Genomic DNA, 20327 nt, shown 5'->3' with positions numbered 1-20327 from the left:
CCGCTCTCTCCCCCGACCAGACCTTCACTCCCAGCCGCTCAGACGGGCCAACGCCGCCAGCCGGAGCCTGGACCCCAGGGGCCTCTGTCCTGCCCCTCCCGCCCCCTGCCCCGACTCCGCACTGAAGGACCAAAGGGACCTTGGGCGAGGCTGGCTCTGTGCCTTGGGAAGTGCCTTAGAACGACAGTATTAGCGAGGGCAAGGAAGCTCCACTTCGGCACGGTCGGGGCCGGCGTCCGCACCGGCACCGTTGGAAGGACACTGGCAGATGCAGCAACCCCTGGCGCTCGGGTTCCAGCGGCCTTGACCCTGGGTGTGGGCCCCCCCTGTGGCCCGAGTCTGGGGGGGCAGGGCTAGACCGAGCCCCACCGGGTCTCGAGCCAGCGCAGTTGCTGCAGGGAGGCTGTGGCCCAGGTACCAGCCAGCCCCCTCCCTGCCTTGTTCCCAGCCGCTCGGAAACGCTCCAGCCCATGGCAGCGTCGGCGGCAGCTGGCCCCGCGTGGCTGCCCCGGCCTTCTCCAGGCACAACGCCCTCTGGAAAGCCAAGGCCTGACCGCCAGCCTCACCTGGGGCTACACCAGAACCAGGCTCGGGGCCTCTTGCACTTCCCCTGGGGAAATTTCCCATCGCTGGCCCTGTGCAACACATGGAGGGCACCAGGGCTGGGTACGGCTGACACGGGCCATGTGCTGTGTCTGGGGCCAGGAACCACTGCGACACAGGGCCTTTCCTAAACCCAAAAGCCGGCCAACCCGGCTGGCTGTGTCCTCCAAGGGCAGACGTTGTCCCAGCCGGGGTGGAGGCCAGGATCCTGCAGGGAGTTGGGTACCAACTTCCACTGCAATTGGGGCCTGAATGAGCCTCACCCCCATTGCCGGCGTAACACCATCCAAGCTAGGGCCTGAGCCTCCAGTGGCCTCAGAGGTTCCCCCAAGCCGGCCTCCCTGGTGACGGCCGTGATGCCTCCTCCTTGCCACGCCCCAAGGCCTGTCCTAAAGGTGCGATGGGGCCTGGCGTGACCTGCTCCCGCTCTCAGCCAGGGCCTGCCCTGACGAACAGTGGTGTTCTCCAGACCAAATACTAAGCGCAGTGGGGCCCTGATGTGCCCTGCACATGGCCTTCGCTCCAGCTCACTGGGGTCTGCTGCGCCCTGGGCAAACGCTGACCCCCCCCACCCCCAGGAGAGTCTCGTGGGGGAACTGCCACACCCCGGCCCACAGCCAGTGCAGGGGAGAGGGCTGGCTGCAGGGCCCCTTGCACTTTGGTGGGTCACGTCAGTGAAATGCCCCAGCAGGCCCCGGGTCCAGCCACTTGACCAAACACTATCAGTTGAGCATTCCGGCTGTCAGGGATTTTGGGAGGGGAACATGTCCCTGCAGTGGCAAACCAGGTTCAGCTCCAGCTTGGTGGGGGGGGCGTGTAAACACGCTGGCAACAATGGTAGTGGGCCTTGGAGCACGTGCTGCGGCAGCCACTAAACCAAAGACGCTCCCCCCGCTGTCACAGCCGTGCCCGGCCTGGAAGAGCACCCAATCCGCATGTTAGCCCTCCTCTGCCGCCAGGGGTATGGGAGGCCGTCCCGAAGCCCCTGCGGGAGCTGCCCAGGGAATCAGCCCCTTCCCACCCTGGGCCCGGTTATTTTTCAGAGCAGACCAGCACTTTACCCCCCGCCCTCCCTGGGCATTCAGCTCCTGCCCCGACGCCTGGGGCTGCACGAACACTATTGGAACGAAAGGGACCAAGGCCCAGGCGGTGGCTGCAGCGGGGCCGCTGCCCGCCCCACGGCACCCACGTGGCTGCCCGATTGTTTACAGTGTCGCCGTTGTTGCTCTGTAGCTAGCTGTGACTTTTTGTACATGTGAAATATACTGACTGTTTATGCAGCCCGCTGTGCCCCATTCCTAACGCCTGGAGAGACCACGGATCCGCCTGGCCTGGCCAACCACGGCTGAGCCCGGCCCCAGGCTTGGGGCCCATGCGGGTTATACCTAGATGCGCTCAGCCTGCATTGATGCTGGGGAAGCTTCCCCAGCACCCCCACCCTCCCCTCGCGCCGTGTGGGGGTGCAGCTGGGAGGCCAGGTGCTGCAGCCACCAGGACTGGCCCAGCTCCCCCACACTCATGAGGGAGGCAGGGCAGGCTGGTCCCCCCCAGTGCACAGGTGGGGCCCAAGGCCGAGCTGTGACTCACCCCACGAGCCAAGTCCTTGTGCACACGCAGGGGCAGCCAAGGCTAGCTGGGAGGGCACCCATTGCTGCTGTGGCCCAGCTGCCCCTCCCTGTTTGGGGCAAGAGAAAGGGCGTGTTTGGGGTTTTCTGTATCAAGTGCCCTCCTCTGCGCTCAGTGTGGGCCCCACGGGGGGCTGGCACAAGCCCCAGGGCTGTAGCCCACTGGAGCCTGCCTCCTGCCTCCTCTCGGGTGTCTGCTCCCTGCAAGGAGGTTTGATCTCCCAGCGTGGGCCTCATTTCCCAGCTCCTTGTGCTCCCGATGGCCTGGGGCCCAGCAGGCAGCCCCTACAGCTCTGGGCTCACAGCGATCCTGTGGGCACCTGCATGCCAACCCCAGCACCGACAGGCTGAGCCTGCCAGCTGCTCTCCGCTGGGGGAGGCTCCGTGTCAACCCCCAACCCCAGGGAGCTCCGCAATGGGGCAAGCTGGTGCCAGGGGCTGACAGAGCAGAGGGGGTGCAGCACCTTGTGATGAGGCCCTGGGGCACGAGGGCAGGGGGGCAGGGAGCTGCAGCCCGTTTCCCGGCACATGACAGAACCCACCCCCGTCAGCTCCTCAGGGGCTGGGCCACGCCGGGCTTGCCAAACGCAATGCACCAGGAGACGGCCGCGGCCAGGCCACGTTTATAAATATTATTTAAAAAACCCTTTAATTCCCAGAGTACGAGCGGCCCCAAAGGGGCTACGCCCCCCAGCAACACCACTGAACCCGGCTGCCGGCCCGGGGGGTCCCGGCCACACAGCAGCACGCGCCCCCGTGGGAGTCCCGGGCGCCCACCATCCTTGGCGCCAGGGGCATCCATGGAACCCCGGCCGAGGCGCGAGAGCCATTCACCCTCTGCAGCCCAGGGCCCTGCCCTCTGAAGCGCAGCTGTCCCGGGGCCGGTCCTCTGAGCGCCGAGGGGCTGGCCAAGCGGAGGGGGTCATGGCAGCGCCGGGTCCTCGGGCGCGGGGGGATCCACAGGGACGGGGGGAAGGAGTCCTGGGCGCAGCGGGGCCCCCCCCCCGCTCTCTCAGACGCCCCCCAGTCCTGGGGAAGAGCGGCAGCCCCTCGCCCGCCCCAAGCTGTCCAGAGCCTTGGCCCAGGCTGGGCAGGGGGGCGGCGGGGGGCCCCAGGGGCCCCAGCTCAGCGAGTCCCGCAGACCTGGCTACGGATCGTTGTCCAGCTGCTGCAGCAGCGTCCGACGTCGCTTCTCCAGCTCGCCCTCGCTCGGCTCGCTGTCCGACGTGTCCCAGACGCTCTGCGTGGGGGCGGGGGAGAGATCAGGGGACAGCCTGCCTGCCCCGCAGCCGGCGTCCCTGCCCCCCTGCCTGCCCCGCAGCCGGCGTCCCTGGCCCCCTGCCTGCCCCGCAACCTGCCCCGCAGCCGGCGTCCCTGCCCCCCTGCCTGCCCCACAGCCGGCGTCCCTGCCCCCCTGCCTGCCCCCCTGCCTGCCCCACAGCCGGCGTCCCGTCCCTGCCTGCCCCACAACCTGCCCCACAGCCGGCGCCCCTTCCCCCTACCTGCCCCGCAACCTGCGCAACAGCCAGCATCCTGCCCCCTACCTGCCCCACAGCTGGCGTCCCTGCCCCCTGCCTGCCCCACAACCTGCCCCACAGCTGGTGTCCCTGCCCCCTACCTGCCCCACAGCCGGCGCCCCTTCCCCCTACCTGCCCCGCAACCTGCGCAACAGCCAGCATCCTGCCCCCTACCTGCCCCACAGCTGGCGTCCCTGCCCCCTGCCTGCCCCACAACCTGCCCCACAGCTGGTGTCCCTGCCCCCTACCTGCCCCACAGCCGGCATCCTGCCCCCCTGCCTGCCCCACAGCCGGCGTCCCTGACCTCTACCTGCCCCCACAGGCGGCGTCCCTGACCCCTACCTGCCCTGCAGCCGCCATCCTGGCCCCCATCTGCCTCTAGACCCTCTTACCCAGACACGTCATCTGATGCTGTCCCCTGCCCCCCAAAGCCAGCACTTCCACCTCCCCTGCCCCCCACTTACCTTCTCCCTCTTGAAGCTGCGCTGGGGGGAGCGCCGTCGCCCCTCCGGCTCCTTCCCCTTCCCGCCTTTCTCCTTCCCTCGCTCGCTCTCGCTCTGGGGGCTGTTCTGTAACACAGGGCAGGGGCTCAGGGTGGGGGGCGAAGCAGAGACTGGCTGGGGCGTGGGGGGGCAGGGGGATTCCACCAGCGCTCTCCCCGCCCACGCTGCACTCACCGATTTGTGCCTCTTCTTCTTGCTTTTCTTCTTCTGCTTTCTGGACTTGCGGGAGCTGAGATCTGTGGGCAGAGGGGGGCGTCAGGCAGGCGCGGCCAAGGGGCACCAGAGCGCGGGGCCCAGCTGTGCCCGGGTGCCACGGGGCAGGGCACGGGCCCAGTCCCTCCCCCTGCCCAGGGCAGCCCCAGCTCCCACCTGAGTCGGGGGAGGAGGAGAGCTCCGAGCCGGACTCCGAGTGATTCCGCTTCTTCCTCTTCTGGGCCCCGCTGGTGATGGGGCTCCAGCTCCGACTCTGAGCCCTGGTGGGGAGGGGAGGGGGGTTAACATGACCCCAGGCTGGCCCCCCTCACCCCAACCAACCCCTCTGAGCAGGGCCCCAGGGCCCCCCAGGCCCTAAATCCCCTGCTCTCCCCCACCCATCCACCAGCACCAATGGGCATCCACACCTCTCAGGGCTCCAGGCCCAGCTCCTCCCTGGGGATATCTGGGCTGCAGCCCTGGCACCCCTCCCTCTCCCTCAGGGCTGGCTCTGGGTGACTCCAGCACACACAAGCCCAGGCCTTGCCCTGCTTCCAGCTGCCCAGCCCCCCTGTCCTGGCCCCAGGTCTCACCGACTGCGAGCGCTTCCGATGGTGCTTCCTGACTCTCTTGGTGTGTTTTCTTGGCCTTGGCATGGTAGTGCTGGCACTCGTTCTGTGGGGCACAGACCCACAGCCTGTCAGCTCCCAGCCCACAGGCCCCCGCCCGGCATGGCCCCATGGGGCAGGGGTCACTCAGGGCACAGCGAGGTGGAAAGGAGACAGCGGGTAGCCCAAGAGCTGCCATCCCTTCCACATGGGACCCAGAGCCCCCTGGGGCACAGCCCCACCCCCCTCCACACGGCCCCCGGACCCTTTTGCCAGCCAGAGCATGGCCCTGTGGCCCCGCACCCAGCTGGGGCCAGGCCCTGCCCCCTCCTCACCTCCACCACCTGGAGGAACTCCCTGAAGAGCCGGATCCGCTCGGACTCCAGCGTGATCTGCTCGAAGGCCAGGTCACTGACGAAGCGCTCCCGCACCTGCCGAGACAGGGAGCTGGGGGACAGCCCGGGCCCCTCCCCTGTGGCAAAGCACACGGCACGGCCACCCCCTGCCCCACGGCACGGCCACCCCCCTGCCCACGGCACAGCCTCAAGGCACGGCCACCCCCTGCCCTGGGGGCCAGACCACACAGCATGGCGGGGGCTCCAGGCTGTCACCGGGCTCTTTGGTGACTCCTTCAATCTCTAACCTCAGCCATGGAGCCAAAGAATTGGCACGAAGCTCCCTGCGTCCACTGGGGGGGGAGGAGGAGCCATGCACAGTAGATGGGGCCAGCTCACACCAGCACTGCCCTGCAGGACAGCCTGGGGGGGGTGACAGCAGGGTGAGGGGCTCTGCCTGGGGGGGTGATGCCGGGGTGAGGAGGGGCTAGAGCCAGGGGGTGACGCCGGGGTGAGGGGCCGGCCTGGCGAGTGACGCCGGGGTGAGGGGGCTGGAGCTAGGGGGCGACGCCGGGGGTGAGGGGCCGGCCTGGCGAGTGATGCCGGGGTGAGGGGCTGGAGCCAGGGGGCGACGCCGGGGTGAGGGGCTGGCCTGGCGAGTGACGCCGGGGTGAGGGGCTGGAGCTAGGGGGCGACGCCGGGGTGAGGGGCTGGAGCTAGGGGGCGACGCCGGGGTGAGGGGCTCTGCCTGGGGGGGGTGATGCCGGGGTGAGGAGGGGCTAGAGCCAGGGAGTGACGCCGGGGTGAGGGGGCCGGCCTGGCGAGTGACGCCGGGGTGAGGGGCTGGCCTGGCGAGTGACGCCGGGGGTGAGGGGCTGGAGCTAGGGGGCGACGCCGGGGTGAGGGGCCGGCCTGGCGAGTGACGCCGGGGTGAGGGGCTGGAGCTAGGGGGCGACGCCGGGGTGAGGGGCCGGCCTGGCGAGTGACGCCGGGGTGAGGGGCTGGAGCTAGGGGGGCGACGCCGGGGGTGAGGGGCCGGCCTGGCGAGTGACGCCGGGGTGAGGGGCTGGAGCTAGGGGGCGACGCCGGGGTGAGGGGCTGGAGCTAGGGAGCGACGCCGGGGTGAGGGGCCGGCCTGGCGAGTGACGCCGGGGTGAGGGGCCGGCCTGGCGAGTGACGCCGGGGTGAGGGGCTGGAGCTAGGGGGCGACGCCGGGGTGAGGGGGCCGGCCTGGCGAGTGACGCCGGGGTGAGGGGCTGGAGCTAGGGAGTGACGCCGGGGGTGAGGGGCCGGCCTGGCGAGTGACGCCGGGGTGAGGGGCTGGAGCTAGGGGGCGACGCCGGGGTGAGGGGCTGGCCTGGCGAGTGATGTTGCCCGGGGTCCAGGCGATGGAGGGGATCGGGTCCCCCCATACCTCGTCCCAGGAGGAGCCGGGCTCCAGGGGCGGGGCCGCCTGCTTCAGCATGCTCTTGAAGGCTGCTTCCCGGCGGCGCAGCTTGCGTACTTCCTCCTTCTCCCGCTCCCGCTCCCGCGCCTCAGCCCTTCTCCAGCAGCTGTGGGGCAGACACCCAGGGGTTAACGCCACAGGGTGGGGGCCAGGCCCAGCTCAGCCCCACCCCGCCCCGCCCCACATACGCTGTTAAAGGTGAGCTTGATGTTGCCCGCGTCCAGCGTGGCTGCCCTCTTGTCAAAGCTGATCACGTGGGCGAAGTCCTCGAAGGTCGTGTTCACCTCCACGCCGAAGCCGCGATCCTGCCAGGACAGAGGCAGGGGTCACCCATGTCCCATCCCCCGTCCCCAGGGCCAGCAGTGGCTGTGCCCAGAACAGGGCAAAGGCAGGAGGTCACGGGGGAGTCCCCGTCCCCCTGCACATACAGTGTGGTACATAGAGTTTGCTTCTCCCTAGCCCTGAAATGCAGCCATCTCTGGGGTGGGGCATGGCAGCTGTTTAGGACGGGATGCAAAGAACAGGTCCACATCCTCTGCAAAGCATGGGAGTTTTAGAGAGACGATGAAATGAGCAGAGCTGGACTGTGGCCCGGATGCCTGGGTTAGCTCTCCCCAACCTATGGCTGGGGGCACTGGCTTCACACTTCAGCCGCAAGGTGTAACGCACCTGCAGAGAGGACAGGAGCCTGGCAGGCTGGGCACGTGAGGCCGGGCAGAGGGGCCGTGCCAGTCCAAGGCCCCCTCCACACAGCAGGACAATCAGGGGCTGGGGAAGCTGGTCAGACAGGACCCCACACCCCACGGGCAGAGGCAGCTGCATGCCCTCACCTTTAAGATGTCCTTGATGATCTTCTTCTCGTCATGGAAACGAGCCTTGAGATCCTCCACGTAGAATTTAAACAAGTCCAGGGGGGTGGAGCCTGAGCAGAGGGGGCGGCATTACAGGCCCTGCCAGGACACCCAGCATGGCACCAGGATGGGGGAGCTGCCGGGCTCCAGAGAAGCCCCCAGCACACTATGCTCCTTAATTAACATCCCGCCTCAGGCAGGCAGGTCATTGCACAGGGCAGTCACATCACGAGTGGGCAACAGAACCCAGGACTCCTGGTTCCCAGCCCCTGCTCTAACCACTAGACACGACTCCCCTCCCAGAGCAGGGCACAGAACCCAGGAGTCCTGGCTCCCAGCCCCCCCCTCTTACAGCTAGTCTATTCTCCAGTCCCCTCACTAAGCACTTGATGCGGCCTCACTGAACACTGTCAAATGAGGCCCGGGCAGCTCACTAAGCCCCAGCAGGGCCGTGCAGGAAGGGGACCCGGCCGGGCGGGGATTGGAACCCAGGGACGCCTGGTGCTCAGACCCCTCAGCTCTGCTTCGGCATCACAACCTCTGCCCCTCGGGCGAGTCCCTTCTCTGCTCTGCGCTTTCCCGGCTGTCATGGGGGGGAGGGGCAACGCTACCCATCCCCCAGGAACCCCACCCCACTGGGCCCCCCCGGCTCTACCCGGGAGCAGGAGCTCCACCTCTTTTGGGCTCCTGCTGCAGTCACGGCTGGTCCTTTAACACGCGCCCCCCGGGGCTCCGGGCCAGGCTCCGGCTCTCCCCCATGGTCCCTCGCCCCCTGCCCCCCGCGGCCACACCGCTCCTTACCGGGCTGGCCCAGCATGTTGGCAAAGCGGGTGTCGGCACTGAGCGCCGGGTACAGCTCCATCCAGGTGGACATGGAGTGCAGCTGCCCCTTGTCATGCAGCTCATCCAGAAAGGCCTGGGCAAGAAGCAGCCTGTTATTCTACGATAGAGCGAGAGAGAACTTGGAGATCAGCCCCTCCCCCGAGCACACCTGAGCCCCGCCCCCCGTGGCCCCCTCCAAACAGCAGGGGAAGCGGCATGGATCACACGACCCCTCTGCACTGTGAAACAGAACATCAGGACTGTCAGAGTGGGTCAGACCCAAGGTCCGTCTAGCCCAGTCTCCTGTGTGCAGACAGCGGCCAGTGCCAGGGGCCCCCGAGGGAATGAACAGAACAGGGAATCACCAAGTGATCCATCCCCGTCGCCCATTCCCAGCTCTGGCAGACGGAGGCCACCATCCCTGCCCAGCCTGGCTAATAGCCATTGATGGACCTAGCCTCCATGAACTTATCTAGGTCTTTTTAGAACCCTGTTGACTGCGTTTTGTGAAGAGATACTTCCTTTGGTTCGTTTTAAACCTGCTGCCTATTAATGTCATATGGTTACCCCCAGTTCTCGTGTAATGAGTAGGAGTAAATACCACTTTACTCCCCGCTAGTCATGGTTTTATAGACCTCTAGCATATCCCCACTTAGTTGTCTCTTTTCCAAGCTGAAAAGTCGCAGTCTTATTAATCTCTCCTCATATGGCAGCCCTATTCATACCTCTAATCATTTTTGCTGCCCTTTTCGGAACCTCTTCCAATTCCAGTTCTCTCTGTGGAGAGCCAGGCCATGGAGAGAGAACGAGCACCGGGCCACGGCCCATCTGCCCCTGCCATGGAGAAAGAACGAGCACCGGGCCACGGCCCGTCTGCCCCACCATGGAGAGAGAACGAGCACCGGGCCACGGCCCGTCTGCCCTGCCATGGAGAGAGAACGAGCACCGGGCCACGGCCCGTCTGCCCTGCCATGGAGAGAGAACGAGCACCGGGCCAAAGCCCGTCTGCCCTGCCATGGAGAGAGAACGAGCACCGGGCCACGGCCCAGCCACGCCGTCACCCGTGATCGTGGCCCAAACGCAGAGCCAACCGCAGCATCAGCTGGTGACAAGCTGGGTGGCTTTGCCTTAGGAAAGGGTCTTAAGTAGCTGCTGCCCCCTGCTGGCCACTCCCTGGATGGCCAGTCCAGGGCGCACAGGCTGGGGTACCAGCTGGATCCTCCCAGACGCTCTCCTGCAGAGAAGGTCGCTCTGCCCGAAGGGGGATTTTAGCTGCCTGCGGCAGGGGGTTGCTGGTGGATGGTTATCTGTGGGCAGCAGGGCTGGGTCACGGAAGGACTGTGGCGAACGAGGACAGGAGTAGAGAGGGAGGCTGGGACTCAGGAGACCTGGGTTCTAGTCCTGCTCTGTCTCCGGCTGCCTTGGGGACCTCGGGCGAGGTGCTGGGTGGGCTCCAAGCGCTGCAGCCGGGCCTCTGTCGTGCTGCCGTGCAGACACTTGCCACAGCCAGGGCAGAGGGGGCTGGCGCCACCGTAAATCTGCCCCCTCACGAGGCGGTAACTAGGTCGAGGGACGAGTTCTCCGGCTGGCCTAGCACTGCCTGCCCCAGGGGGTCAGTCGGCCTTACTAAGTCTCTCAGGGCAGGCATTTTCCACTGCCCTGAGCCATGCAGCTAGGTCGTACTACGCTGTACGTACAGACCTGAAGGGTAGACGGGTCTGGGCTGCAAAGCTCCTGGAGCCCCTCCCTGGGCCCCTGCTCTGACCCTGCTGCCCGCACGCAGGCGGCCAGGTGCTCTGCGCACTGCAGGGCGCCCCCTGGCGGCCACCTGGGGAACGAGCTCTAAGGGCCCCTTAGACCTTCCCTTAGTGCCCCGGGAGCTGGGTCAATGTTGTTCACTCGGGCACAGGGAGGGGAAGGGACTGATCCGCCTCCAGCTGCAGCCACAGTCCCAAACTCCCTCTGACTTCCAAGCTTCAGCACTGAGCCCTGAGCAACCCACCCAGCCTGGGGTGGAGCCAGGAATAGAACCCAGGCGCCCTGGCTCCCTGCAGCACAGAACAGTCGCATTCTGCTCTCCTGTCCAGGCTCCTGACCTCATGGCCCTCGCAGACAGAGCCAGGTGGCGGGGAAGGAGGACGGGAAGGGGAGACGCTGCCCAAACCAGAACTGCTGGAACAACTACAGGAGGAGGCATTCCAGTAACCAGGGGTCAACCACCGAGCTCTTTAAACCCTGCTGATGTGCAATGACCTGTCCTGCTCTGGACATGGAAGGAGTTCGGCTAATAGTGACCAGACACCGAGCTCTCTCCAGATACACCCTCCTCCCAGCCCAGCACCCTGTCCCCCTCCCAGGCCATCCGTGCTTCTGCCGAGTCCTTGATGTCCCCCAAAGTGGCAGGCAGCCTCCAGCTACACCTACAGGCCGCCTTGCTCTGCTGAGCCCAGGCCCAGAGCCCTCACCCACCGCTAGGGCATCCCCACCTCTTCCAGACCTCAGGGCACAGATACCTGGAAGGCTTCTCTGTTCTTGCGGTGCTGGCGTCTCTCACGCAGCCTTGTCTTCTCCTTTTCCTCCTCCTCCTCCTTCTCCAGCGTGCGGATGTGCTCCTCGAAGCAGATCAGTGCATCCTCCTTGTCCATGTCTGCAAGAGGTGCAGGGGGGTTGAGCGGGGAGAGATGGCACCAGGTCGGGTAGGGCAGGAAGGAGCTGGGCTAGCATGGGACCATGGAGGGGGAGTTGGTGGGATACAATAACAACCCTTTGTCCCTCGTCTAGAGGGATGTCCCATGGTTACAGAGCAGGGGCTGGGAGCAAAGCCTCTGGTTCTACCCCTGGCTCTGGAAGGGGAGGGGGACCCAGTGGGTTAGGGTGGGGTGCTGGGGCCAGGATTCCTGGGTTCTACCCCTGGCCCAAGAAGGAGAGGGGCCCAGTGAGTTACAACAGGCAGGTCTGGTGGCCAAGACTCCTGGGGTCTACCCCAGCTCTGGGTGGGCAATGAAGTCTGGTAGGTTAGAGCGGGAAGGCTGGGCACCAGGACTCCTGGGTTATACTGCTGGCTTTGGAAGGGGAGGGGGTCAGGGGGTTAGAGTAGGAGAGACCCAGGACACCTGAGTTCTACCCAGGCTCTGGGTGGGCAGTGAGGTCTGGTGGGTTAGAGCAAAGGGCGGAGGAGGCTGGGCACCAGGACTCCTGGGTTCTATCAGTGTTGCTGAGAGGGGGGCAGATGGTGTAATGGTTAGACAATGGGGTGCAGAAGTCTTGACTCTCAATCCCCTTGGAATGTACCATCTTGGGGAGACAGGACGGGTCCTTCGAAAACACCTATGAAAGGGGCCCCTGAGACTAGAGAGATAAGTGCAACCAGAAGGCACCTTCCTGGGAGAAAGGGTGTGGCTGGCCTGTACCATTTATGGGGCAGGGAGCAATGGCTGGCCTGTACCATTTATCTTGAGGTGGGGTGAGTAAATGGCTGGCCTGTACCATTTATCTTGGGGTGGGGTGGGGTAGGGGTATGGCTGGCCTGTACCATTTAACTTGGGGCGGGGGGAGGCATGGGGCTGCCCTCACTCTGCAGGTCCTGGTCCTCGGCGAAGGTGGGGTTGTCCATCAGGTACTGCTGGGCCTCGGACCAGGTGGTCTGGAAGCTGACGTTGCTCATGCTGTCCAGGATGTTCTTCAGGGCCTGGATGTTCCGCTTGCGCAGCTGCTTGGCGTGTTCCTGCGCGGAGGAGACGGGCCGCGTCAGACGCCCCCGACGCAGGGACCCAGCCTGGGACACGCAGCCTCCCGCCCGCCCGCTGCAAGGGCCCCGCACGGCCTCCCGCCAGCCCGCCCGCCCGCTGCAAGGGCCCCGCACGGCCTCCCGCCCACCCGCCCGCTGCAAGGGCCCCGCACGGCCTCCCGCCAGCCCGCCTGCCCGCTGCAAGGGCCCCGCACGGCCTCCCGCCCCGCCCGCCCGCTGCAAGGGCCCCGCACGGCTTCCCGCCCACACCGCTGCAAGGGCCCCGCACGGCCTCCCGCCCGCACCGCCCGCTGCAAGGGCCCCGCACGGCCTCCCGCCAGCCCGCCCGCTGCAAGGGCCCCGCACGGCCTCCCGCCAGCCCGCCCGCTGCAAGGGCCCCGCACGGCTTCCCGCCCGCCCGCTGCAAGGGCCCCGCACGGCCTCTCGCCAGCCTGCCCGCCCGCTGCAAGGGCCCCGCACGGCCTCCCGCCCACCCGCCCGCTGCAAGGGCCCCGCACGGCCTCCCGCCAGCCCGCCCGCCCCGCTGCAAGGGCCCCGCACGGCCTCCCACCCGCCCGCCCGCTGCAAGGGCCCCGCACGGCCTCCCGCCCGCCCGCTGCAAGGGCCCCGCACGGCCTCCCGCCAGCCCGCCCGCCCGCTGCAAGGGCCCCGCACGGCCTCCCGCCCCGCCCGCCCGCTGCAAGGGCCCCGCACGGCCTCCCACCCGCCCCGCACCGCTGCAAGGGCCCCGCACGGCCTCCCGCCCGCCCGCCCGCTGCAAGGGCCCCGCACAGCCTCCCGCCCCGCCCGCCCGCTGCAAGGGCCCCGCACGGCCTCCCGCCCGCCCGCTGCAAGGGCCCCGCACGGCCTCCCGCCAGCCCGCCCGCCCGCTGCAAGGGCCCCGCACGGCCTCCCGCCCGCCCGCCCGCTGCAAGGGCCCCGCACGGCCTCCCACCCGCCCGCCCGCTGCAAGGGCCCCGCACGGCCTCCCGCCCCGCACCGCTGCAAGGGCCCCGCACGGCCTCCCGCCAGCCCGCCCGCCCGCTGCAAGGGCCCCGCACGGCCTCCCGCCCACCCGCCCGCTGCAAGGGCCCCGCACGGCCTCCCGCCAGCCCGCCCCGCCCGCTGCAAGGGCCCCGCACGGCCTCCCACCCGCCCCGCCCGCTGCAAGGGCCCCGCACGGCCTCCCGCCCGCCCGCTGCAAGGGCCCCGCACGGCCTCCCACCCGCCCGCCCGCCCGCTGCAAGGGCCCCGCACGGCCTCCCGCCCGCCCCGCCCGCTGCAAGGGCCCCGCACGGCCTCCCACCCGCCCCGCCCGCTGCAAGGGCCCCGCACGGCTTCCCGCCCGCCCGCTGCAAGGGCCCCGCACGGCCTCCCGCCCCGCCCGCTGCAAGGGCCCCGCACGGCCTCCCACCCGCCCGCCCGCTGCAAGGGCCCCGCACGGCCTCCCGCCCGCCCGCTGCAAGGGCCCCGCACGGCTTCCCGCCCGCCCGCTGCAAGGGCCCCGCACGGCCTCCCGCCCACGCCCGCCCCGCTGCAAGGGCCCCGCACGGCCTCCCGCCCACCCGCCCGCTGCAAGGGCCCCGCACGGCTTCCCGCCCGCCCGCCCGCTGCAAGGGCCCCCGCACGGCCTCCCGCCAGCCCGCCCGCCCGCTGCAAGGGCCCCGCACGGCCTCCCACCCGCCCGCTGCAAGGGCCCCGCACGGCCTCCCCGCCCGCCCGCCCGCTGCAAGGGCCCCGCACGGCCTCCCGCCCGCCCGCTGCAAGGGCCCCGCACGGCCGACCTCCCGCCCGCCCGCTGCAAGGGCCCCGCACGGCCTCCCCGCCCGCCCGCTGCAAGGGCCCCGCACGGCCTCCCGCCCGCCCACCCGCTGCAAGGGCCCCGCACGGGCTCCCGCCCGCCCACCCGCTGCAAGGGCCCCGCACGGCCTCCCGCCAGCCCGCCCGCCCGCTGCAAGGGCCCCGCACGGCCTCCCGCCCACCCGCCCGCTGCAAGGGCCCTGCACGGCTTCCCGCCCGCCCGCCTGCCCGCTGCAAGGGCCCCGCACGGCTTCCCACCCGCCCGCCCGCTGCAAGGGCCCCGCACGGCCAGCCTCCCGCCCGCCCGCCCGCTGCAAGGGCCCCGCACGGCTTCCCGCCCGCCCGCTGCAAGGGCCCCCGCACGGCCTCCCGCCCGCCCCGCCCGCCCGCTGCAAGGGCCCCGCACGGCCTCCCGCCCGCCCACCCGCTGCAAGGGCCCCGCACGGCCTCCCGCCAGCCCGCCCGCCCGCTGCAAGGGCCCCGCACGGCCTCCCGCCCGCCCGCCCGCTGCAAGGGCCCCGCACGGCCTCCCGCCCGCCCGCTGCAAGGGCCCCGCACGGCCTCCCGCCCGCCCGCCCGCTGCAAGGGCCCCGCACGGCCTCCCGCCCCCCCGCCCGCTGCAAGGGCCCCGCATGGCCAGCCTCCCGCCCGCCCGCTCCAAGGGCCCCGCACGGCCTCCCGCCCGCCCCGCCCGCTGCAAGGGCCCCGCACGGCTTCCCGCCCGCGCCGCTGCAAGGGCCCCGCACGGCCTCCCGCCCGCCCGCCCGCTGCAAGGGCCCCGCACGGCCTCCCGCCCGCCCGCTGCAAGGGCCCCGCACGGCCTCCTGCCCGCCCGCCCGCTGCAAGGGCCCCGCACGGCCTCCCGCCCGCCCGCCCGCTGCAAGGGCCCCGCACGGCCTCCCGCCCGCCCGCCCGCCCGCTGCAAGGGCCCCGCACGGCCTCCCGCCCGCCCGCCCGCTGCAAGGGCCCCGCACGGCCTCCCGCCAGCCAGCCCGCTGCAAGGGCCCCGCACGGCCGCCCGCCCGCCCGCTGAAAGGGCCCCGCACGGCCTCCCGCCCGCCCCGCCCGCTGCAAGGGCCCCGCACGGCCTCCCACCCGCCCCGCCCGCTGCAAGGGCCCCGCACGGCTTCCCGCCCGCCCGCTGCAAGGGCCCCGCACGGCCTCCCGCCCGCCCGCCCGCTGCAAGGGCCCCGCACGGCCTCCCGCCCGCCCGCTGCAAGGGTCCTGCACGGCCTCCCGCCCACCCGCCCGCTGCAAGGGCCCCGCACGGCCTCCCGCCCGCCCGCCCGCTGCAAGGGCCCCGCACGGCCTCCCGCCCACCCGCTTCAAGGGCCCCGCACGGCCTCCCGCCAGCCCGCCCGCTGCAAGGGCCCCGCACGGCCTCCCGCCCGCCCGCCCGCTGCAAGGGCCCCGCACGGCTTCCCGCCCCGCCCGCCCGCTGCAAGGGCCCCGCACGGCCTCCCGCCCGCCCGCCCGCTGCAAGGGCCCCGCACGGCCTCCCGCCCGCCCGCTGCAAGGGCCCCACACGGCCTCCCACCCACCCGCCTGCTGCAAGGGCCCCGCACGGCCGACCTCCCGCCTGCTGCAAGGGCCCCGCACGGCCTCCCGCCCGCCCGCTGCAAGGGCCCCGCACGGCCGCCCCGCCCGCTGCAAGGGCCCCGCACGGCCTCCCGCCCGCCCGCTGCAAGGGCCCCACACGGCCTCCCGCCCGCCCGCCCGCCCGCTGCAAGGGCCCCGCATGGCCGGCTTCCCGCCCGCTGCAAGGGCCCCACGTGGCCTCCCGCCCGCCCGCCCCCGCTGCAAGGGCCCCGCAGGGCCGGCCTCCCGCCTGCTGCAAGGGCCCCGCCCGCCGCAAGGGCCCCGCATGGCCTCCCGCCCGCTGCAAGGGCCCCGCACGGCCTCCCGCCCGCCCGCCCCGCCCGCTGCAAGGGCCCCGCACGGCCGACCTCCCGCCCGCTGCAAGGGCCCCGCACAGCCGGCCTCCTGCCCGCTGCAAGGGCCCCGCACGGCCTCCCGCCCGCCCGCCCGGTGCAAGGGCCCCCGCACGGCCTCCCGCCCGCCCGCCCGCTGCAAGGGCCCCGCACGGCCTCCCGCCCGCTGCAAGGGCCCTGCACGGCCTCCCGCCCGCTGCAAGGGCCCCGCACGGCCTCCCGCCCGCCCGCCCGCCCGCTGCAAGGGCCCCGCACGGCCTCCCGCCCGCCCGCCCGGTGCAAGGGCCCCGCACGGCCTCCCGCCCGCCCGCCCGCTGCAAGGGCCCCGCACGGCCTCCCGCCCGCTGCAAGGGCCCTGCACGGCCTCACCGCCCGCCCCGCCCCGCCCGCTGCAAGGGCCCCGCACGGCCTCCCGCCCGCCCGCCCGCTGCAAGGGCCCCGCACGGCCGGCCTCCCTCCCGCTGCAAGGGCCCCGCACGGCCTCCCGCCCGCCCCGCCCGCTGCAAGGGCCCTGCACGGCCGGCCTCCCGCCCGCTGCAAGGGCCTCGCACGGCCGGCCTCCCGCCCGCTGCAAGGGCCTCGCACGGCCGGCCTCCCGCCCGCTGCAAGGGCCCCGCACGGCCTCCCGCCCGCCCGCTGCAAGGGCCCCCGCACGGCCGGCCTCCCGCCCGCTGCAAGGGCCTCGCACGGCCGACCTCCCGCCCGCTGCAAGGGCCCCGCACGGCCTCCCGGCCGCCCGCTGCAAGGGCCCCGCACGGCCTCCCGGCCGCCCGCTGCAGGGGCCCCGCACGGCCTCCCGGCCGCCCGCTGCAGGGGCCCCGCACGGCCTCCCGCCCGCCCGCTGCAAGGGCCCCGCACGGCCTCCCGCCCGCCCCGCTGCAAGGGCCCCGCACGGCCTCCCCGCCCGCCCGCTGCAGGGGCCCCCGCACGGCTTCCCGCCCCGCCCGCTGCAAGGGCCCCGCCCGGCCTCCCGCCCGCCCCGCTGCAGGGGCCCCCGCACGGCCTCCCGCCCGCCCGCTGCAAGGGCCCCGCACGGCCTCCCGCCCGCCCGCTGCAAGGGCCCCGCACGGCCTCCCGCCCGCACCGCTGCAGGGGCCCCGCACGGCCTCCCGCCCGCCCGCTGCAAGGGCCCCGCACGGCTTCCCGCCCGCGCCGCTGCAGGGGCCCCGCACGGCTTCCCGCCCGCCCGCTGCAGGGGCCCCGCACGGCTTCCCGCCCCGCCCGCTGCAAGGGCCCCGCACGGCCTCCCGCCCGCCCGCTGCAGGGGCCCCGCACGGCCTCCCGCCCGCCCGCTGCAAGGGCCCCGCACGGCTTCCCGCCCGCCCGCTGCAAGGGCCCCGCACGGCCTCCCGCCCGCCCGCTGCAGGGGCCCCGCACGGCCTCCCGCCCGCCCGCTGCAAGGGCCCCGCACGGCTTCCCGCCCGCTACAACGGCCCCACCGGCCTCCCCCGCAGCAGCAGCTACAGCAGTGCAAGCCAATAGCGCCGGTGGCCATGGCCCCCTCCCCCAGTGGGCGACGCTCCCCCTGAGCCGGCCTGGGTCAGCCAGCAGCACTGCTCTCATCATCCAGGCCCCCCGGCAGGCCGGGCCCTGGGGGGCCACAAGGTGCTGAAAATGCGATTACAGCTGAAAGCAAAGGGAATCTCCCTCCCCCTCCAGTGCGCTGTCCCCTCGAAGCAGGACCCGCCCCCCCCATCCATCGCACAGGCTGAGCGCCAGCAGTGCCCACAGCTCCACAGGAAATGTAGGGGGTGGGGAACGTTTTGACGCCCACTAAGGGGTTCTTGACCTGAAGAGACTGAGAAACGCTGGCCAGCTGCATAAGCCGGGCCAGAGAATCACGCCCTAGGACCCCTCATCCAGCCCAGAGCTAGGGGCTGAGCCACAACATCCCATTTACAGACTCCCGAGTGACCCCCCACGCCTGGGTGAGTTGTTCAATGGTTAATCCCCCAGCCTGTCCTGTCAAAAAATTGTTCCCTGTTTCTAGTCTGCCCCAGCCCCTGGGTCTTGTTCTGCCTTCGAAGGAGCCCAGAGCTCTCAGACAGCTCCCCACGTATGTTCCTACAGAGAGCAAGTCGCTGCTTAGCCGTCTCTGGGATACACTAAGCTGACTGAGGGTCTTGGCTCTCTCACTGTCAGGCAAGTTTTCCACATCTCTTCTTGTGACTCTTCTCTGAGCCCTTCCCCATTTGTCAGCCCCCGCTGGGAAGCACGGACACAGTATCCAGTCTCACCAGTGCTGCACAGAGAGGTGACACCATCTCCCTTCGTCTTCTTGCTCAGACATCCACCCATCGCTTCGCCCTCTCAGCCACAGCATGCTCCTGCTCAGCCGCTGCCCACACGGACCCTGTCCCTTTGGGAGTCACGGCTTGCCAGGAGGCAGTGCCCTGTCCTCCCTCCCGGCTCCTAGAGATGTGACCTTTGGCTGTGCCAAACCACTGGACATGCCCAGGTTACAACGCAGCCAATTACTCAGCTGAATCACTATGTCCTTCTCCGCCCACTCGGCTGTCAGCTGTGAACGTTTCCTGTATAGATTTTATACACTCTCCCAGATGGCTGACAAAGCCACTGCAAATGGCTTGGCTCGTGGGGGGATGATGAGGATTCCGTTTACACTGGTGCCCGGGGATCGAGTCGCAAGCCAGATTAGACGCCAATCAGTATGTGCCACATGGGTTTTGTTCAGCATTCGTTTTTAATCAGGATGAAGCGTGATGGCCGGGCGCGCAGCACCAATGCCAGGCAGGGTCACATGGGCCCCGACACTGTTATGGGACAGTCTGGGCTCTGTGCTTACGCCAGGCAGGGGTCACACCGGCCCTGACACCGGCCTGGGACAGCCTGGGCTCCATGCCGACACCAGGCAGGGTCACACCGGCCCTGACACCGGCCTGGGACAGCGTGGGCTCCGTGCCGACGCCAGGCAGGGTCACACCGGCCCGTCACCATTCTGGAGTGTGACAGCCGAGTGCTCTGCACTGACGCCAGGCAGGGTCACACCGGCCCTGACACAGGCCTGGGACAGCCTGGGCTCCATGCCGACGCCAGGCAGGGTCACACCGGCCCGTCACCATTCTGGAGCGTGACAGCCGAGTGCTCTGCACTGACGCCAGGCAGGGTCACACCGGCCCGTCACCGTTCTGGAGTGTGACAGCCGAGTGCTCTGCACTGACGCCAGGCAGGGTCACACCGGCCCGTCACCGTTCTCGAGCGTGACAGCCGAGTGCTCTGCACTGACGCCAGGCAGGGTCACACCGGCCCTGACACCGGCCTGGGACAGCCTGGGCTCCATGCCGACGCCAGGCAGGGTCACACCGGCCCATCACCGTTCTGGAGCGTGACAGCCGAGTGCTCTGCACTGACGCCAGGCAGGGTCACACCGGCCCGTCACCGTTCTGGAGCGTGACAGCCAAGTGCTCTGCACTGACGCTAGGCAGGGTCACACCGGCCCTGACACCGGCCTGGGACAGCCTGGGCTCCATGCCGACGCCAGGCAGGGTCACACCGGCCCGTCACCGTTCTGGAGCGTGACAGCCGAGTGCTCTGCACTGACGCCAGGCAGGGTCACACCGGCCCGTCACCGTTCTGGAGCGTGACAGCCGAGTGCTCTGCACTGACGCCAGGCAGGGTCACACCGGCCCGTCACCGTTCTCGAGCGTGAAAGCCGAGTGCTCTGCACTGACGCCAGGCAGGGTCACACCGGCCCGTCACCGTTCTCGAGCGTGACAGCCGAGTGCTCTGCACTGACGCCAGGCAGGGTCACACCGGCCCGTCACCGTTCTGGAGCGTGACAGCCGAGTGCTCTGCACTGACGCCAGGCAGGGTCACACCGGCCCGTCACCGTTCTCGAGCGTGAAAGCCGAGTGCTCTGCACTGACGCCAGGCAGGGTCACACCGGCCCGTCACCGTTCTCAAGCGTGACAGCCGAGTGCTCTGCACTGACGCCAGGCAGGGTCACACCGGCCCGTCACCGTTCTGGAGCGTTAAAGCCGAGTGCTCTGTGCTGACACTGGGCAGGGTCACACCGGCCCGTCACCGTTCTGGAGCATGACAGCCAAGTGCTCTGCACTGACGCCAGGCAGGGTCACACCGGCCCGTCACCGTTCTGGAGTGTGACAGCCAAGTGCTCTGCACTGACGCCAGGCAGGGTCACACCGGCCCTGACACTGGCCTGGGACAGCGTGGGCTCCATGCCGACGCCAGGCAGGGTCACACCGTCCCGTCACCGTTCTCGAGCGTGACAGCCGAGTGCTCTGCACTGACGCCAGGCAGGGTCACACCGGCCCGTCACCGTTCTGGACCATGACAGCCGAGTGCTCTGCTCTGACACCGGGCAGGGTCACACCGGCCCATCACT

At 70.4% G+C, this 20327-nt stretch overlaps 2 protein-coding genes across 3 annotated transcripts in view; one reads left to right on the top strand and one right to left on the bottom strand.

The window, feature by feature from the left end:
* The window catches only part of FMNL3 (formin like 3), a 56876-nt gene extending 54990 nt beyond the window's left edge, over positions 1 to 1886 (top strand). The window contains exon 25 of one of the 2 annotated variants that reach the window (XM_077838512.1): positions 21 to 1886. In XM_077838512.1, coding sequence (XP_077694638.1) covers positions 21 to 193 — 173 coding nt within the window. In that variant the 3' untranslated portion in view covers positions 194 to 1886. The remainder of the gene's footprint in view (positions 1 to 20) is intronic. The other variant, XM_077838513.1, reaches the window with a different exon arrangement.
* A 1351-nt stretch (positions 1887 to 3237) lies between these two features.
* PRPF40B (pre-mRNA processing factor 40B) overlaps positions 3238 to 20327 on the bottom strand; it is a 28186-nt gene continuing 11096 nt past the window's right edge. The window contains 15 exon segments of the mRNA XM_077838570.1: positions 3238 to 3468; positions 4210 to 4314; positions 4423 to 4484; positions 4618 to 4684; positions 4686 to 4721; positions 5034 to 5081; positions 5083 to 5115; positions 5384 to 5479; positions 6798 to 6923; positions 6925 to 6936; positions 7019 to 7135; positions 7661 to 7752; positions 8483 to 8621; positions 11017 to 11150; positions 12077 to 12227. Coding sequence (XP_077694696.1) covers positions 3376 to 3468; positions 4210 to 4314; positions 4423 to 4484; positions 4618 to 4684; positions 4686 to 4721; positions 5034 to 5081; positions 5083 to 5115; positions 5384 to 5479; positions 6798 to 6923; positions 6925 to 6936; positions 7019 to 7135; positions 7661 to 7752; positions 8483 to 8621; positions 11017 to 11150; positions 12077 to 12227 — 1311 coding nt within the window. The 3' untranslated portion in view covers positions 3238 to 3375.

This window comes from Eretmochelys imbricata, chromosome 20 (assembly GCF_965152235.1).
Source record: "Eretmochelys imbricata isolate rEreImb1 chromosome 20, rEreImb1.hap1, whole genome shotgun sequence".
NCBI classification, from domain to species: Eukaryota; Metazoa; Chordata; order Testudines; family Cheloniidae; genus Eretmochelys; species Eretmochelys imbricata.
The sequence above is the reverse complement of the archived record's forward strand: the minus strand, read 5'-3'. Positions and strand labels throughout refer to the sequence as shown.